The sequence below is a fragment of the Sarcophilus harrisii genome, chromosome 1 (assembly GCF_902635505.1).
Source record: "Sarcophilus harrisii chromosome 1, mSarHar1.11, whole genome shotgun sequence".
In the NCBI taxonomy this organism is placed as follows: domain Eukaryota; kingdom Metazoa; phylum Chordata; class Mammalia; order Dasyuromorphia; family Dasyuridae; genus Sarcophilus; species Sarcophilus harrisii.
In genome coordinates, this window is record NC_045426.1 from 658090268 (window position 1) to 658110930 (window position 20663).

The 20663-nt window shown below is 35.0% G+C and overlaps 1 protein-coding gene and 1 pseudogene across 1 annotated transcript; one reads left to right on the forward strand and one right to left on the reverse strand.

Moving 5' to 3' along the window:
* Positions 1-3854: 3854 nt before the first annotated feature.
* On the reverse strand, positions 3855-5634 carry LOC116420783 (annotated as a pseudogene).
* Positions 5635-16553: 10919 nt separating this feature from the next.
* On the forward strand, positions 16554-17393 carry LOC116420784 (olfactory receptor 7D4-like). Its single transcript, XM_031948009.1, has 2 exons — positions 16554-16901; positions 17187-17393. The coding sequence occupies exons 1-2, from the start codon at positions 16554-16556 to the stop codon at positions 17391-17393; spliced, it is 555 nt and encodes a 184-aa protein (XP_031803869.1).
* The last annotated feature ends 3270 nt before the right edge of the window (positions 17394-20663 follow it).

The window sequence follows — 20663 nt, forward strand, 5'->3', positions numbered from 1 at the left end:
ATAATTATAGCATGGTGTTAACTCAATGTGACTGAAGAGATAATGGTTCTCTAGTTCACCTATACTTAGTATGGTGATGTAATGGTTCTAGAGTTGGCACATGCTCAGTGTGCTGTAGTGATGTAATTGTACTAAGATATATAAAGGCTGAGAGGACTTGAAATAAGCAAACTTGAGAGAGACTTGAGTGAGAGTGTGCTCGAGTTTGATCTCAGATTCCAGACTCCAAAGAGATGCTCGAAAAAGCTAGCCCAGATATTACAAACTAGTATGGTAGAAACAAAGCATTGACCCACACCTAATACCATATACCAAGGTAAGATTGAAATGGGTTCATGATTTAGGCATAGAGTGTAATATAAGAAAATTAGAAGAATATAGGATAGTTTACCTCTCAGATCTGTGGAGAAGGAAGGAATTTGTGACCAAAGAAGAACTGAAACTCATAAATGAACACCATTTTGATTGTATTAACCTAAAAAGTTCTTATACAAATAAAACTAATGCAGACAAGATTAGAAAGGATGCAATAAACTGGGAAAATATTTTTACATTTAAGGGTCCTGATAAAGGCCTCATTTCTACAATATATAGAAAATTGATTCAAATTTATAAGAATTCAAGCTATTCTCCAATTGATAAATGGTCAACAGATATGAACTGACAATTCTCAGATGATGAAATTGAAATCATTTCTAATCATATGGAAACATACTCTAAATCACTATTGGTCAGAGAAATGCAAATTAAGACAACCCTGAGATACCACTAAACACCTCTCAGATTGGCTAAGATGACAGAAAAAGATAATGATGAATTTTGGAGGGGATTAGGAAAATTGGGACACTAATATATCATTGGTGAAATTGTGAAAGGATCTAATCATTTTGGAGAGCAGTTTGGAAGTATGACCAAAGAATTATCAAACTGTGCATACACTTTGATGGAGAAGTGTTTCTACTGGGATTATATCACTAAGTGATTTTATAGGAGAGAAAAGGACCCATATGTGCAAAATGTTTGTGCCAGCCCTTTTTGAAGTGGTAAGAAAATGGAAATTGAGTTTCTATCATGAAGAACCCATCAATTGCAGAATGGCTGAATAAGTTATGATATATTGTAGAGGGCTAGAACTCTGAAAAGGTATATTTGAATCAAGGACAACAGGATGGTTATAATTAAGCACCTATGTGAGATAATGTGAGATAATGGTTCTCTAAACATATGCTTAATGTGATATGGTGATGTAATGGGACATGCTCAGTGTGTGGTAGTGATGTAATCATACTGAGGTATTTAAGGGAGTCTCAGACACAGAAAGAGTCTTTCTCAGCCACAGACATAGAGAAGATTTCAGACTCTAGATTCCAGATTCCAGACTCCAATCTTTGGCAAGCCTCATGGTGGCTGCCCTGCCTTCATCCATTTCTCCACCTAAAGACCAAGGCTTATCCAGAGATACCCCAGAAAGCTAGCCTGGACATTACATTTTGGCATTCAAACATGGGGCCCTAGAAACACAGCACAGATTTATTATCCCATAGCAGCGTAAGAGCAAATTGCTGCTATTGCTGTCAACGCATGGGGCACTCTCCCAGGAAGATAAAATAGAGGAGAAGCCTTCATGAAAATAGCACAAGGTCCATATGAACCTTTTGCCGATTTCTTGGTACGTCAGCAGACAACTGCCATAAGAACTATTGATGAAAATATAGCAACAGAAATTATATAAGAAAACTTGCTAAGGAAAATGGTAATGAGGTTTGTAGAAGAAAACAAGGATGCTCCTTTAGAGGAGATCATAAGATGCTGTGCCACAGTGGGCACAAATATCTTTTATAGTTAGGCTATGGTGCAGATGTTTCAAGATCTAAACCTGAGAAGACAGGGTCCCTTTTGGCAAGGGACTTCCAGAGAGACTCATCAATGCTTTCAATATGGTAAAGTTGGGCATTTGAAAGCTCAATGTTGACATGAAGATAGAGAGAAAAAACAGGATGGGAGAACAAGACCCAAAACACTATGTCCAAAATGCAACAAAGGCTTCCATTGGGCATCAGAATGTAGATTGACTCAGGGAAATGGGAAGTGGGGCTCAGTGCCAGGGCTCCAGGCAAAAAACATTTGGGGCATGATGGTAGCAGCTGTTACACCCAGAGAATCTTTAAAAGTTCAGTACTCCAAAGTGATCAATCAGCTGAGAAGCAACCTGATGGGAGAAAGGGATTACAATTTAGTAGAATAGAGTTGTATGCAGCTGGGACTACTGAGATATCCCCTGGAGAGGTGAAATCTGTCCCTGTGCAGCCAATAGTTCATTTGCCTCCAGGCACAGTAGGCTTCACCATTTTATCTCCTGAGAATATTTACAAAACAGTATCTATCCATACACTGATTGGAGAAACTAGGTAATGTGTAGCTAATATCTTAGTCACTCATACAAGTAGACAATGTGTGACTTATCACCCAGGAGAAGTAGTAGCATCAGGATTACTAATACACACTCTTAATAGGCAATCTGGTGATATTTGCCCAGATTTTGACTCCCAGCAACAGAATCCAGGAATATTCTTTACTGCAGCTGTTACAGCTGACCACTTATACTCAATATCTATGTAAATGGCATGCCATTGAAAGGATTGGTAGACACAGGGCATATCATAAAGTCATTAGAGGTGCCAACATGAATAGTTGAGTAAATTGTGGTATATGAATATTATGGAATATTATTGTTCTGTAAGAAATGACCAGCAGGATGAATACAGAGAGGCTTGGAAAGACTTACATGAACTTATGCTAAGTGAAATGAGCAGAACCAGGAGATCATTATATATTTCAACAACAATACTGTATGAGGATGTAGTCTGATGGAAGTGGATTTCTTCAACAAAGAGAGGATCTAACTCAGTTTCAACTGGTCAATGATGGACAGAAGCAGCTATACCCAAAGAAAGAACACTGGGAAATGAATATAAACTGTTTGCATTTTTGTTTTTCTTCCCGGGTTATTTCTACCTTCTGAATACAATTCTCCCTGTGCAACAAGAGAACTGTTCAGTTCTGCACACATATATTGTATCACACAGATATACTGCAACCTATTTAACATGTATAGGACTGCTTGCCATCTGGGGGAGGGGTTGAAGGGAGGGAGGGGAAAAATCAGAACAGAAGTGAGTGCAAGGAATAATGGTGTAAAAAATTACCCTGGCATGAGTTCTGTCAATAAAAAGTTATTTTAAAAAAGAATTTAATATGTGCTAGGCAAAACTTTAGGGATACAAAAGGAGGCAAAAAACACACTCCCTGCCCTCAAGGATCTCACACTCCCATGGAGAAGACTACATGCAAATAATATATACAAACAAGTTATATATAGTATTAATACGGAATCAATTGAAAGAAAGGACTAGAATTTAGGGGGGTCAGTAATGGGATTTTAAAAAAAATGCATATTAGATGAAATAAAAGAAGCTATACCATGGTGTTGAGAGTGAAGTTCCCAAACACGGAGCACAGCTTGAGCAAATACCCAGAGCCTAGAAATGGAGTGTCTCCTTCAAGAGGCAGCAAAAAGGGCTAGTGTTACTGACTAATAGTATGTGGTAGCAAGTAAAGTATTAGAAAGACATTGGGCTATGAAGTGATTTGAATGCTTAACAGAGGATTTTATATTTGATCCTTGAGGTAATGGGAAATCCCTGGCAGTCATTGCTTAGGAGGGGTAATAGTGACAAATTTATACTTTAAGAAAATCACTTTAGTGATTAAATAAAGGATAGATTTTAGTGGGGAGAGAATTGAGGAATCTAACATTTCTTTGTCCCAATATTTTCTCCAGCAATACTTGTATACTATTCAAAGGACCAAGAGTCATCCATAGCACTATGGTGGGCTATTCTACTAACAAGTCTTATGTTCTTTTTCCTTATTGAATAGATGAAAGGGTTCAAGATGGGGATTACCATAGCATACACTGTTGAGGTAACTGTGCTATTCCAGGAAAAATGGATAGTTGAGGAACTCAAATTTACTCCAAGTTCTGTGTTATAGAATAAGGAAACAATAGACAGGTGAGATGTACAAGTACAAAATGCTTTATAGTTACCCCAAGCAGATGGGATTTTCAAAATGGAAGAACAAAACTCAGTATAAGAGGAAGGGATTCTTGTGAAGGGGGAAATACTCAAGAGCTTAATAATAAAATATATCAAGACATAATTGATCAAGGTGTCAGAAAAAGAGTTTCAGAACCTCAGCAAGATGACAAAAGAAATTTGGAATCTCTTAAAAAGAAAGAGAGCCATGTTACCACCAGACTGCGAAGAAGGGAGTTTAGAAAGCTTATTATCCAGCAAACCAACACTAGCATACTACAGAGTCAAATGTTCACAATGATTGCATAGTAAAAAGAATGACAGATATCTACAAAATGGTCATAGGCTACTACACTGAGAAGGAAATTGTCCACAGCAGCAAAAACAACAAAGATCTAGGCTAGATAGTCATTATAGAGGTTGGGATTATTTTGTATCAACATCTAGGGGACTATGGGAGGTGCCACACAAAGATGCAAAAAGGATAAATTGGAGAGGAAGAAGTACATGAATTTGGAGATGAGAGTCAAAGCCAATGGACAACATTATAAACAAGTTTCCAACCACTGTGACCACATATATACCCAAGAATAGTTCAAAAAGGACTCTTGTTCTATTTTTTTTTTTCAGGAAATTATAAGAAGATAAATTAAGCAAGTTGCATTTGGTTTTCTGGTTCCATAGGGCTGACTTTTCTGTTAGGAAAGAGAAATGAAAAGAGCATGATATGGAAATTCGGTTAATTTTGCATATGAAATGGAAACAATTTTGACTCTGACAGGTTTAAGTTTAGAATTTTAGGTTCTGTCCCTGTCTCTCCCACTTATTACTTTTATGATCTTTGAGCAATTCACTATTTCCATGCTCAAGATGAAGGATCTAAGATTTATTATAGTTTAGACAATCTTTAAAACTTGAAAAACCACATTTAAAAATGAAAATTTTATGGACACCATCTTAAATTTGCTTTCAGCATCAATGTCTATTGATCACTAAGATAAAGGAGGAGATTCCATGAGCAGGACAAAAACATTCCTGTAGACAACAGCAGAGAGAGAGAGAACAATAATCTATTATGACTGAAGGATTGGTCCCTTCATTCTTCAATTGAAATTATAAAATCACATAGGTTTGTAAGGTTTCTAATTAGACCCATAGAACAAAACTGGCCCCCACAAAAAATCCTAGTCTAATATATATATATATATATATATATATATATATATATATATATTGCAAGTGGGCATCTCCTCTTTCCTTGAGACCCATCATAGAAGGGATGCTTCCAGTTTTCGAAGGCAACCAATTCCAATATGAAGTTGCTTTTGAATTTTTTTTTGCCATTGATCCGAATTATGGATATTTTCAAATTCTTTTCAATATTCTCAGTATACTCTTTGAGTCCTTGCAGAACAAATTCCAGTTCTCTCCCATATGAAATTCCTCAAAATATGTGAAGACAATCAATCTATATTACATAGATTTTTTTTAGGACAAGTAATTCTAGTACCTTCGGCTTATAGAGACCTCTTACCATGCTATTTATTCTCCCTTGTACCTTCTCTAGGTTATCAATTCACTTCCAAGGTTGTCCTTTGAGAACTAAACACAAAATTTCTGATGAAGTCTGACTATGGTTAAAAACAATGATATGATCACCTCCTTCTTATTGGAAGCTATTTCTCCTTTGATGTAGTTAAGTTTTCTTAACTTTTGTTTTATCTACCTCATCACTGCTGACTCAATGTATTTTTAATACACTGGAAACCTTCAGATTATTATCAAAAAGTAAAGGTCATTTATGTTGAGTGAAGGTCTTTAGGGAGTGGGGTGGCTTGGGCTTTCCCTTTCTAATATATTCTAGCTACACATCCCTGATATTGTATGAGATCAACCTTTCATTTTTTGTTGTAATTGTGTTGTTAAGGGCTATATATATGAAAGATCACTCTCTGAGATTCTGACATTATTTCCAGATGCTACATTTTTCTGTCCATTGGTGAGTCTGCAGGCTCTGTGACCATGCCATTTTACTAGTATTTTCCCCCTTCCCTGCTATAACACTCTTATTTCTTGTAAACTCTTCACTTATTTCTTGCAAGGCATAATGTAAAAAATTACCCATGAATATGTACTGTTAATAAAAAGTTATAAAAAATAAATAAACTTGAACTCATCTTCCATCTATAATATTGTTAGTTTAGGATATATGCTCCAATAATTTTTTTTCCTTCTTAAAAAACACATGTGACAAAGGAGAGAAACTTAAAATACACTATTGGTTGGGCTTTAAAATGTAAAATGGGTAAGTTTCGAGGGACTAAAGAATAGGAATCAGAATTACAAAATTGCCTGAAGTTTTGTACATCAGTACATAAAGTCCCTTGTGAGAATTATGAGAAAACTCAATAGACATCATATCCAAACAGCAGCTTTGAGTGAAATAAGGCTAACAAATGAAGCCCAGCATACTGAAATCAGAGATGGATTCACACTTTCCTCGAGTGGTCAGAGTGCAGAGGAGTGCTACAAAGCTGGTGTAGGTTTTGCAACCGAAACCAATCTAGTAGACAGGATTGTATACCTGCCAAAAGAACTGAATGACAGCCTCATGACAATGCAATTTCTACTTTTTGGAAATTGGCATGCCACCATCATCAATGCCTATGTTTCCACCATGAAAAACTGTGATGAGTTAAAGAAAAAATTTATGAAGTGTAATATTCTTCTCTAAAATGTAATGTTCTCTGGGAGCAGGTTTCTTGGGGCCTTCTGGGAGCAGCCTTCCTTTCAGTTCAGTAATCACCCCAAATGCAGCCAGGAGTTAAAGTCCAAATGCTGTATTGTCTCTTTCCAAGTCTTGTCTCCTTTCCTGGGGTTTGGCTAGTTTTTCTGGAGGCCTTCCTCTCTCCTTGGTTCCAAGAGCTTAAGCTTCTGCCTGCCTTCTCTGGCCTCTGAACCTCCCCGATTTCCAAGGGTTTGTGCTTAGACTCCAGCCACAACAAAGGTGGAAGATGGAATGAATCTGTCTCACCCTATGAGAGCTTTTAGTGCGCTTGTCCTTCTGGCCCCTAGAGCTTCTTGCTTATATGCCCCACTCTGAGTATACGCCAATCGTTATATCACTAGGAAACTATTATTTGTTGTAGGATTAAATTAGTGCTAAACTAGATTTAATCATTGTCTCCTCAATTCCACTTAGTACCTTGTTTCAAGTACTGGCCCATGATATCTCCTTGTGGGATTAAATCAATCATACTGAACCATGATAAATTAGATATCTATTGTCTCTATCAATTCCACTGACTTAGTAACTTGTAAGAATCCTTTGTTTCAAATTCATAGTTTTAGCCCATAACAATGAAAACCTGAGAAATCTTTTCATCAATGTGCCAAAAGAGGACAAAATTATAATTCTGGGTGACTTTAATTATAGAATAGTCTCAGACTACTAGACATGGCAGGGAATCCTTGAGAGGAATGATGTTGGTAATAGCAATAGCAATAGTAATGGTCACTTATTATTGATGACTTGTGCAACTCATAACCTTCTGATCACCACTGTATTACATTTATCTAAATACAATAAAATTTATATCATCTGACCAAGCACTTAGATCCTTTTAGTCATGAGTGTTTATGAATAATTATGTCAAAATGTGTTTGCCTAGAATTCTTCAGTAATTTTTCTCAATTTCATGATGGCACACTCTCCTGAGATTCTGAAATCTCAGAATTGGACAATGAGTGAGACAAGCATTTGTTTCCATGCTTTTTAGCACGATATTTTCGGTCAAATGGCTTTAATGAGGACAAACTTGTCATCAAGGTTAGACTTCACACTAATGATAAATTCTTGAACTTGAAAAGGCTACCAACCAAACTAAAGTTTAGGGAGGGCTGTTGCATAACTTTATTTGTAGATGATTGTGTATTCAGTGCATTTTCCAAAGCTGAGATCCAACAAAGTATGGATCTCTTCTGCTGGTGTTAATATTTGCCTAAAAATCAATACAAAGAAAAAAACAGGTACTTCATCACTCTGAACTGCTTAGACATATTTTGAACTATTGGTTACAGCAGAGGGAGAAGTTGTGAATGCTCTGGGTGAGTTCACTTATTTTTGCAGTATATTTACAGGCACGTCTACATTGATGACAAAGTTCATGCAAACATTAGCAGAGCTAGCTCAATATTTGGAAGTCTCTAAAGAGCAGGAAAGGAGAGGTATTACAAACTACCAAACTAAAAGTATATAAATCCATTATGCTGACTGACCTCATTGTTATATGACAGTGAAACCTGTGCAGTTTACTAGCAACAATAAGGTAATGGAACCACTTTGAAATGTCTTGGGAAGTTTCCAAAGATCACCTGATAGAATATGATACCAGACACTGAGATTCTTAAATAAACTACCCAGCATTCAAACTGTGTTGCAGAGCACACAACTCTGTAAGGCTGGCTTCATTTTTTCAATGCCAAACGTATGCTTGTCAAAAAGACTATTTTATGGGGGACTTACACAGGGCAAGCACTTATGTCATGATTAGAAAAAGCAATACAAGGACCTTCTCAAGGTCTCTCTTAAAAATTTTAGAATTCATCACATGACATGGGAGGACAGTAGTATTGTCCAAACAGGTTTACCATCATTATAGAAGATGCTATATGAGAAAAGCAGAGTAAAAGTAGCTCAGAAACAATGCAAGATGTGTGAAGTTTGAGAATCTCTCCCAAATGTTTCTGTGGACTGTTTGTGCCCAAACTGTAGCAGAGTGTAGCAAGCTCATATTTTTCTTATTAGCCACAGTTAGACACACTAAAACTTGACTTAAACTTAATTATGTCATTTTGGGCCTCTTTAAGAATGAGAAACAACTAACCAATTTTGGTAATTTGTGTACTATTTGGATGAAATAATGCACAGTAATAATAACAAAAAGAAAAAACAGTATTACCATATGTATATAGGGATTTAAGCTTTTAGTTCCCTTCATATGTATTATTTTATTTCATCACTAAAAATATGTAAATGTAGATTTTACTATCAACATTATATTGATTTAGAAAGTGAGGCTCAAAAGCTGTATTCAAAACCAGATATTTCTAATCAAAATCCCTCTATCTACCACAATGATACCTTGGAATAACTAAAAACATAATTGATACTTTATGAAGGAAAATTAATTGAATTAAATAGACATTGAACAACTTTGAAGAGTTTAATAAATGCCCAATGTTGAACTTCCCATGAAAATTTAGGTGTTTTTTTTTTTTTATGAACTTGAACAACTGTGAAGGACTTGTATAACAAATGCTATCTATCTCCAGAGAAAACTGATAGAGTGTGAACAGAGATTAAACTATACTGTTAAAATTTATCTTTCCTCGGGTTTCTGGGGGTGTTGTTTTTTATATCATGATTAAAATGAAGATATGTTTTACATGATTATACATGAATAATCAAAAAAAATCTTGACCAGTTATAATATTGAGTCAAACTGAATTAAATGAAATTAAATAGGAATAAATGAAAGTTTGGAAAGGCAAATGATAAAGAAAATATGAATGAAGGCCAAGTAAAGAAACTTGACGTGCTTTTCCCTAGAGAAGAGAAGATTTTAGTAGGATAGGAAGGTGTCTATATGGGTTTAATATGAAAGAGTGATTGGACTTGTTTTGCTGGGCTTTAAAAGATGCCATGAAAAACAATGAGGTAAACTTGTAAGTAGGCTGATTTGGCCTCAACAGAAGTAAAAAAACTTTCTTGCAATTAAAACACTACAGTAACAGAATAGATGCCTAAGAAAACAGTGGATTCCTTGTTGGGAACATATAATATGATTCTGATTGGACTGAAGTTTTATGTTACTTTCCTGCTCAAAATCTCCAGGGTTTGTTAACTTCACGTGTGATGCTGGTCAGCTTTCAATGTGAGGAAGATTTTTGTAATCATTTCATCCCCATAGGGAGTTCAGCTGTTTAAGGATAGGAAATATAGGTATATGATTTTTCTAATGAAGAGTTTGGGGGATTGAGACTCATAGGCACTAGAAATTTCAAATATTCTTCTTATTATTGCATGGGATCTGATGCAAGCTCACTCAGACCAGGAGGGAGTCTGCTTGTAACTTCCAGAGATATCAGCCAAACTAACTGAAACTCTTAACTTTTTCTAAAACCTAAAGTATCTGCCTTTTTTGTCCTCCATTGCAACAGTTACAGTCAGTCAAACCTGTCCCATGGTTTATTTTGAGTAAGTTATTGGAGGTAGGAAGTGTTGGGAAGGGAGAGAGTAAAAGAGGTGGAAAATAAGAGATAAGTTAAACAAACTGTTCTTGCTCAGAAACTCAAGGAGATTCTCCTCAAAACAAGCCCAGATAAAATTTTAAGGCCTAAACATATCAAAAAAAAGCAAGAAAATCTGTCATGCTTTAGAATTTATTTGGAATTCTGTTTGGAACAGTTTGGAAGAAAAGCAAAGGAAAGTCTTAAACTCTGATTCACGTTTAGGTTCCATTTTTGCAAACAAAACAAAACAAAACAAACAAACAAAAAAAAAAGCAAACCTTGATTTAATTCTTATTCCCTGCACCATAAAATGGGAATCAAATGATTCCTATTGCTTTCATGGTATGTGTGTGTATGTATGTTTGTGTGTGTGTGTGTGTGTGTGTGTGAGAGAGAGAGAGAGACAGAGAGAGAAAGAGAGAGAGAGAGTCAGAGAGAGAAAGAGAGAGAGAGAGAGAGTCAGAGAGAGAGAGAGAGAGAAAAAAGGAGGGAGTCAAATGAGATCATGTTTATGGAATTTTTAATGGACTTAAATAATTTTAAAAATTATAAATTTTTATTTTTGCCAGAATATCAGTGATATGAGACTGCTGTGGTCTAATCCATCTCATCTAAGTGTAACCCAAACAGCAGGGACAATCTTCGTCCAGAGGTAAGTCTAAGATGCACCAGTGGGAAGACAGAGGAATTATGACCCCAATCCTACATAAAAGTTACTTGGGTATAAAATGGATAGATTCATATATATCATTGAAGACTCAGGGCACAAGTCACAGGCTCAGGGAGTATGGATGAGGGCAGAGGAGGAGTTGGAATGACTTCCTACCATAGTAGCACTGATGGCTGGGCTACATCCTATTCTTATGCTCTGAAAGTAATGAAAAACATGGGGAATATTCAAAGGCTAGGTTGGAATTTCTAGTGAGAATGTCAGAAAGACTCTCTAGTATTTAGAGTATAATTCATTGTTGTACAAGATATTTGGTTATCCCATTTAGAGTTATTTTTATATGATGTATGAAAGATACCTACATTGTATAGCATATTCCTTAGCTTTTCTTAAATTCAGCAGGAGCAGTTGTCTTGGACATACATCATTTCCTACTGTCTTCTCTCTAATATTCTAATGTAATTTTATTGATTTTTGTCATCTCTTAGTTACCTTCTTCACTTGGACTTTTTTCCTTCTCTCTGTTTCTGAAAAGGCTTATACTAGTTGTTCTGAAATTCTGATTTATTTTTTCTGATTATATTAATTAATCTTTTTTATTCTCCTTGCTTTTTACCTTCAATTCTTATCCCCACTACTCTTTATGCTCAGAGTTTGCTGAGTTTACAGCCACAAAAATTAACTTATGAAAAGTAACAAACATTTTTTGAATTATACTATAAGTAACTGTTCTTATTCAGGAAGTGTTTGATACCAGGTTTTTCAGTGGCATACAGTGGAAGTATATTGTGAACTGGAGACTATTACCAATTGTAAATTATTTAGTGCATTTATTTATCTCTAAATATGTGGGGGTGACTGGGCTGAGTGGAAGAGAAACAAAGAAAGAAGACAAAAGGGCTAGAAGGAATACAGGTAATATGTAAGAATGGATATTTGTATCATGATAAGGAAGAAAAAAAAGATTTCAAGTATAGAAAGACTGTTAAGGTGTGCTTAGTTTGACCTCAGAGAACACAACTAGTAATAACATATGGAAGTTGCAAAAAAAATTTTTCAACTTGATAGAAGGAAAACATTCCTAATTATTATAGAACTGGCAATCTACAAAAAGCACAGGCAGACATTACAGCATGCTTAGGAGGAATTTCATTATGGATCATTGAAGGGGAGTGATCTTTCATACATCATCCCATTTTCCCTTGGATGATCATTGTATTTGTGGAAGATTATATCATTGCTATTTTTTTCTTTGGAAGGATTTGCTATTTTATACAAACTGTATTATTCAGCCTCAGAAATCATTTCCCCCTAGAAACCAGTGAAGTCTGTCTAATTGATATCAACTCAAAATTAATAGCGCATTCACAGTATTTGAAGTTTATAAGTATTAGAGATACATCCTCAAACTCTTCATCATTACTCTCTATAATCTTGAATGGAAAAGTTGTCTTCCAGATATAGAACTTGCTAGTCTGAATATAAATTAAGAGAGTAATTTTAAAGTATATCCTATGCATGTGAAAAATACTTGAGAGATCTTAGGAGAGAGGAAAATAAGTATGAATTTGTGCAGACTTCCTGGTTTGGACAGCACAACCTTTCTAGGTGATTCTTTTCATAGTATCAATCAACTTCAGGAAGATCTATTCTTTTCACTATTATCACCAACTCCACAAAAATAAGGAAGAAATTCTTTTTCCTATCTCTCTAAATATTCTTTCTGTGGGGTTTCAATGTATTTGCCTATAATAGATATGTGGTCTGCACCTCCTTCTTCCAGAGTGCTATCTATCTTTAAGATTTTGATAGGCTAGGAAGAACACTTAGATCTGTTTTTCTTTAGCCTAGAGTGGACATAGTAAAAAGACAAATTTTGACTTGATCTCAAAAAAAAAAAAAGCAGCAAACAAACTTCTTGATAAACAAAACTTTGTAAATGTGGAATGGGATCTATCAGCAGATGGTAAGTTTATGGTCATGGGAAGCTGCTGAATAGTGACTTCTCATCTATAAAATTACCTTCCATTACTCTCCTTGTTATGTTTTTGACTTTGTGAATTTCATAGTTTTGATACAATGCTCAGAGTCTTCTCAAGCTCAAATAAAATACCCCCATGCCATCCTTCTTTTCTCACTGATAATTTCCCTCAAGGAATTCTCCATTTTGGGAAAACAGGTTTGTCAGTCTTTATTCTCCTCCTGTCTATATCTCTGACTCTCCAGGTTCTCTCACCATGCTCTTACACTGGTATTTTCCCTCTCCCTGCCTCATCCTTATTTCTTGTTTTTGAATCTTTAGCCCTTAGCACAGTGTCTGGCACATAGTAAATTTTAAGTTAATTCATGATGCATGCAATGTAGAAAGAGTACAGTATGGATTTTTCATAGCCACATCACATTTTTTGTTGTTGAGGTAGTTGTGATTAAGTGACTTGTCCAGGGTTACACAACCAGGAAGTATCAAATGTCTGAGGCCAGATCTGAACTCATATCCTCCTGACTTCAGGTCTGGCATTCTATCCACTGTGCATCTAACTGCCCACACATCACATTTTTCACAGGTCATGTTGGAATAAATCTCATTAGGGTAGAGGTTAAACTAGATGGCATCTAGAGTCCATTTCAATTCTGAGGTTCACTAAGTTCTCCAGTATTCTCAGAATTGTTGTCATAAATGATGTCTAGTTTTTCTCTCTTTTACTCAGACTGTTCTTGACATTATTATAAAGAATAAAGTAGATGTCTCTGTTTTTATCTGTGGTTAACTCTATTCTCAATCATATGAAGAACTGATTCCATATTTTGAGAAACACCTCCCCTTTAATTGTGGATACATCTTTCACCCACAATATTGTCACCCAAAGCCATATACTCCTGTAAGTTTTTCCCTTTTTCAATGCCACATGCATTATAGGAAAGGAACTTGAAACACAGGGTCAACTGGGATGGACTGTAGAATATAGTATGTCATTGATTTGAGGGGTTATAAAACATATGTCAGAACTGAAAGGTATCATTGCTTGATGCTCCTATAATACTTTCAAAGCTGATGGAGCAGAGTCTCTGAGAAATGTCTTTCCTTAAATAATCCTCAGCTATCTCAAAAAAGCTTTAGCAACTCATAATTGATATTGGGATATCAAGCAATATCAAGCAATAGTTGATATTGGGAGAATGATCCCATCTATTTCCAGCTATGCGTAGCTGCAGCATTTAAAAAATAGGAAAATATATCAGCCCATAGATTCTTCCTTCACAGAAGACTCTAATTCATTTCAAACTGATGTGAGTGCTCTAGTAGATAATAAGTTCATTTTGAGTTTACAGTGATATGGAAGACAAAATGACATAAAAACTTAATCTGTATTAAAGGAGTCATAGCTTCCAATAAGAAAGAGGTCTTCATCAATTTTGTCCTTGACTATAGTAAGACATCATCTGAAGTTTTGTGTTTAGTTCTGGACATGACAATTTGTAATGAATTAATAATTTGGAGAGGATGAAAGGAAGAGCAATCAGGATTTTGAAGAGCTTTTGTTGATCATCTGAAGGAATTAGAGTTACTGGGTATGAGAGAGAGAAAACATGTAATGTGGAATGGCTATCTTCACATATTTAAAAGGATGCTATATGGGAGAGAAATGACATTTGTTTTGCAAGGACTCAGAGAGGTTAGTCTGAGAGCATTGTGTCATATTTGAAAACAGGCATATTTTGGATCAATGGAAAGGTAAATAAGAACAAACACAGAGTGGAATAGGTTGCCTTCCTTCATGGAGGTCTTTAAGGAAAGGTGAGATGCTCACTTGACAAGCTTAATGTAGGATGGATATTTTTCATGGGGTGCAGTTTTATATTTTATGTCCTGTGAGGTCTTTTTCATTGATATATGATTTTATGATTCTAGTTCATAAAATGAATGGCTGAAAACCTTCCATACACCAATATTCTGTTCTCTCTCTCTGCTATTGGTTGCAGGTAGGGACCTGTCCTGTCCTTAGTATCTCTTACTTTTTTAATGACTAAGTCAATCTTTTATTTTTTTCTGTTTAAAATTTTTTATAATTTATTCCATACTAATGAAACAAAACAAGGTTTTCTACGTATAGGAGAAAAAAAATCAGATGACTATGCATGAAATTGTAAATCTCTTAAGTAAATCTTGCTATTTTTTAAAAATTCCATATAAATTTATCATGTAACATTATTTTTTTCTTCTCCCTTCTCTGCCCCAGAGATAACTATTATTAGATGCAAATATGTACGTGTGCATTTGTTTACAGACACACACATAAATATATGTAAAATCATCCTATACCTTCTATTTATCAGTTCTTTCTCTGTGTGTAGATGACATTTTCCTTCATAAGTCTTTTGTAGTAAATCTGGCCACTTAAAATAGTCAAAATGATTTATTCGTTCAAAATTCTTAAAATAATAATGTTCTTACTGCATACAACATTCTCTTGGTTCTTCCCATTTCTCTTTTCATTATTCCCTGCAAGTCTATCCATGTAAGATCCTTGAGATTATTATTTCTCATAGCAAATTAGTATTATTTGGTGATTATATGTCACAATTTGTTTAATCATTCTCTAATTGATAGATATTCATATAATCTGCAGTTATTTATCACCAAAAAGAGACCAGCTATATATATATTTTAGAACATATAAGTTTTTTTTCTTTTTCCCAATTTAATTTTGGAAACAGACCTAGTAGTGGCATGCTGGCTCAAATGCTATTAGCATTTTAATAACTCTGAACATAATTCCAGATTGCTTTCCAAAATGGTGGGGCCATTCACAGTTCCACCAGCAGTGAATTACTGTCCTAGTTTTTCCACATCTGTTGTTATATTTTTTAATATTTGATTTTTAATTTTAATGTTCAATATTTTAGCATATGTGGTAGGTATAAGATAATATCTCAGTTATTTTAATAATACTTTAGAGCATTTTTTCTATGAGTATAAATTGTTTTGATATTTCGTTGAAAAACTGCCTATTCATGTCCTTTGAATATTTATCATTGGGGAATACTATTTGTTTCTCTATCCCAATTCTTGATGGTTATTGTTCTTTCAATCAAATGTCATATTTTATTAATTGTTCATTCCTAAATGAGGTTGTTGTTCATATTTCAAAGACTCAATGAACCAGAAAGAATTGTAGACATCTTTAAGTTCATATCCTTCATTTTGCATTGTGGTTGTATGTGTAAATGGTAAATTGTCCAAAATCACAAAGATAATAAGTTTCACTGACAGGGAAAGAACTTAGAAATTCTGAGTCAAAACTTGATGTTCTTTCCATTCCATGTATAAGGACAATTGCAATTTTCATGTTATGCCTTTCTCATTTTTCTTTCCCAGCACAAAAATCAGTCCCATAGTACCAGAAAATCAAACAAAATTCACAGAATTTATTCTCCTGCGATTTTCTGAAAAACCAGAACAGCAGGGAACTGTTTTGGGGCTGTTCTTGGGCATGTACTTGATCACAGTGATTGGAAACCTGCTCATAATTTTGGCCATTGGCTCTGATCCTCACCTTCACAACCCCATGTACTTCTTCCTTTCCAACTTATCCTTTGTAGATCTCTGTGTGGTATCAACTACAGTCCCTAATATGTTGGTAAGCATCTTGATAGAAAACAAGGCCATCCCCTTTGCTGACTGTCTTGTTCAGATGTATTTCTTTATGGTTTTTGGTTTGTTGGACAATTTCCTCCTCACTGCAATGGCCTATGACCGTTTTGTGGCTATTTGTCACCCTCTACGCTATTCAGCCATCATGAATCCTAGGCTGTGTGGCCTGTTGGTGTTGATTTCCTGGATAATGAGCCTTCTAGACTCCCTCATTCATACTCTGATGGTAACACGGCTCTCCTTCTGTACAGACCATGAAATCCAGCATTTCTTTTGTGATCTTGATGAAGTTCTGAAACTCTCTTGTTCTGACACCCTAATCAATTATATCTTGATTTATATTTTAGCTGGACTGTTATTTATTCTGCCCTTTACAGGGATTCTTTTCTCTTATACCCAGATCTGTTCTTCCATTTTGAAAATTCCATCTGCTCAGGGAAAGTATAAAGCCTTTTCTACCTGTGGATCTCACCTCTCTGTTGTTTCCTTATTCTATGGCACAGGACTTGGAGTATATTTGAGTTCTGCAGCTACCCACTCTTCCTGGAAGAGCACAATTGGCTCAGCAATGTATTCTGTGGTTACCCCCATGTTGAACCCATTCATCTATACACTAAGGAATAAGGACATAAAGGATGCCCTTAGGAAACTAATTAATAGAACAGTTTTCTCTCAATGATGGGGCTGGCTCCTGGTTTTTGGAATGAGGTACTTTTGGGGCAAAGGGTGGGAGGTAGAAATCTTGGACTTTCCAATTTTATTGCACTGGAATCTATCCTCCATTTTGTCTTTTCAGTAATGTTTAGTAAAAAAAAAAAAGATTTCACTTTGTCACCCTTTCCCATTGAATGCCATGGCATCCCTATAGAAGCACAGATCAAATGCAAAGTCATCAGTTTATCATTCAAATCCCTTTATAACCTAACCACTCTATATCATTCCACTCTTATAAAATGTCACTCCATACCACATGCTGTTAGCTTCAGTAATACGATTCTCTTTATTATTCCATGAAGAACACTTTCCATTTCTTGGCCCTGGGCATTTTTTCAGGCTATTCTCCAATCTTGAGTGTTCTCTTTATATAACTCTAACTACTGGCTGCTTTTGCTTCCTTTAAGTCCCAAATTTTAAAAAAAATCCTACTTTTTCATGGAAGTCTTTCCCAACACCTCTTAGTTCTAGTGTTTTCTCTTTATTAATAATTTATAAAACATTATCCATTTTTATTCACTTATTAAATATTAATAAATTGACCACTATTAATCTTGCATATAGCTTGTTTGCTTATGTATGTGTGTGTACAAATATATATGTTGCCATCCGCATTTGATTGTGTGACCTTTGAGGTCAAGGATTGTCTTTTGCCTCGTTTTGTATCCCCATTATCAAGCACAGTAACTGAAATATGGTAGGTATTTAATGAATGTTGACTATTCAAACAGAGTTACTCTGCTTTTATTGATTATAAATGCCCTTGACCTTTTCCCTCATGGCTTCTATTATTGAAGATTACACTACAGTGATATCTGGTTGAACACATTCTGCTGCCTCTGGATGTTTTCTAGTTAAAAAAAAAAAAAACATGCTGCATTTGGGGTCATGGAAATTGACATAGAATTTCATCATTGGTTTTCTAGGTTCCATTTCCTTCATGCTTCACTAACTTTACTGTATGCATTCATTTTGCTTATCTGTATATATGTTGAATCTTCCTTGACTAAAAGCTCTTAGAGAGGAGAGAAGTTTCATATTTGATTTTGCATGCAAAGCACACGTGAAACATTATAAACATTGTGAGCCCTTGATATGAATTGACTTAGCTTTGGCCCTCTCTCTTTCTATTAAGAATCCCCAACCCTGGATCTCTGTCCTCTCCTCCATTCTCTTAAATCATGAAACAGCTATCTCTAGATCTAAAATTTCTCTGAAAACATCTTTAGCTTGAACTCTTTGAATTACAGGGAACATCTTAGCTAACAAAGTCTTTAATATACTGAATCTCCTGAACTGAAATCTACATTCTTGGAATTCAAAGGCAGCAATATTATCTTCAGAGGAAATTTAAAAAGAAGGGAAAGCTTATAACTGTATATCTGTCCACAAAGTATATAGGTTAGAAGTTGTCACAATATAGGAAGAATGCTAATTGAAATATTTAGAAGCTTAGAATCTTAAGAAAGATGAAGTCTATGATTGTACATGTATAAGCTAAATCAGGTAGCCCATGGGAGGGAATGGATGAGAGAAGAGGGATAGAATTTGGAACTCAAAACCTTTAAAACAATGTTTAAAAATTGTGGGTTATTTTTAATTATATGATTTCATTAAAATAAAATGTTTTTTTCAAAACGAAATATTAAAATATTTCTTCACACGTCCATGCACAAAGTTCAACAAATAACATATTTAGTATTTTCTTTTCCACCAGTTGCATATAAAGAAATTTTAGCTTGTGTTTTTGTAATTTTTAGTTACAGATATTTTCCCTTCCTCCTTTTCCATCCCCTCTCCCAGTGAGATAGGGCATATGACATTAGGCAAAACATTTCTCATTAGGCAAAATATTTCCATGAAAGCAATCCAAAAACTAATATAAATTAAAGATAGTAATATAAGGAGGCAAATATGGCCTCTAAGAGGCTTTCCCTTTGGTAGGGGAAAATCTATATGGATTTGAATATGGATCTGAAAAGTTATGTCCTATTTAAAAAGAACAGCCAACTTCCAATGTGGGGTTGGGTATCACCATAGATTAGAATATACTCTAATGAAGAAATCCACTGCCAGAGTAAAGAAGCATAGTACAGAGCATTGTTATAAAAATCAACAAATGCATAAAGAAAAGTAATTTTGTCATTATATTCACTAAAGGATAACTGGAGAGATAGATAAATTAGATGAAATTCATCAAACAGATTGTAGCACAGAATGTAGTAAGGACATACTTTATTTTTTTTGTACTTTTGCTTGAGCCTTTTATTTTCTCAAAAAAAGTGGAAGTAATATTCTATTGACTTCCATAGTTATTTATTTTTCAAAAGGTAGAAGAACTACTCAGGGTTTCTTTTCCTAGAAATTCTTTCTCAGTTCTGAGCTAAACTAAATGAGAGTTGCTGTTCTTTTTTTACTTTTTATTATTATTATAGCTTTTTATTTATAAAACATATGCATCGGTAATTTTTCAACACTGACCCTTGTAAAACCTTCTGTTCCAAAATTTCCTTTCCTTCCTCCCCTCCTCCCCTAGATGGCAGGTAGTCTAATACATGTTAAATATGTTAAAATATATATTACAACATATGTATACATATATGTTACAATATATGTATACATATTTATACAGTTATCTTGCTGCACAAGAAAAATTGCATCTAGAAAGAAAGAAAAAAAACCTGAGAAGGAAAACAAAAATGCAAGCAAATACTAACAGAAAGAGTGAAAATGCTATGTGGTAGTCCACACTCATATCCCATAGATCTCTCTCTGGGTGTAGATGACTCTCTTCATTACTGAACAATTGAAACTGGTTTGAATGATCTCATGGTTGAAGAGAGTTAGGTCCATCAGAATTGGTTGTATAGTCTTGTTGTTGCTGTGCATGATGATCTCCTGATTCTGCTCATTTCACTCAGCATCAATTCATGTAAGTCTCGCCAGGCCTTTCTGAAATCATCCTGCTGGTCGTTTCTTATAGAACAATAATATTCCATTACATTTATATACCATAATTTATTCAGCCATTCTCCAATTGATGGACATCCATTCAGTTTCCAGTTTCTTGCTACTATAAAAAAGGCTGCCACAAACATTTTTTCACACATGGGTCCCTTTCCCTTCTTTAAGATCTCTTTGGGATATAAGCCCTGTAGGAACACTGCTGGGTCAAAAGGTATGCCCAGTTTGATAATTTTTTGAACATAGTTCCAAATTGCTCTCCTATCTGTTC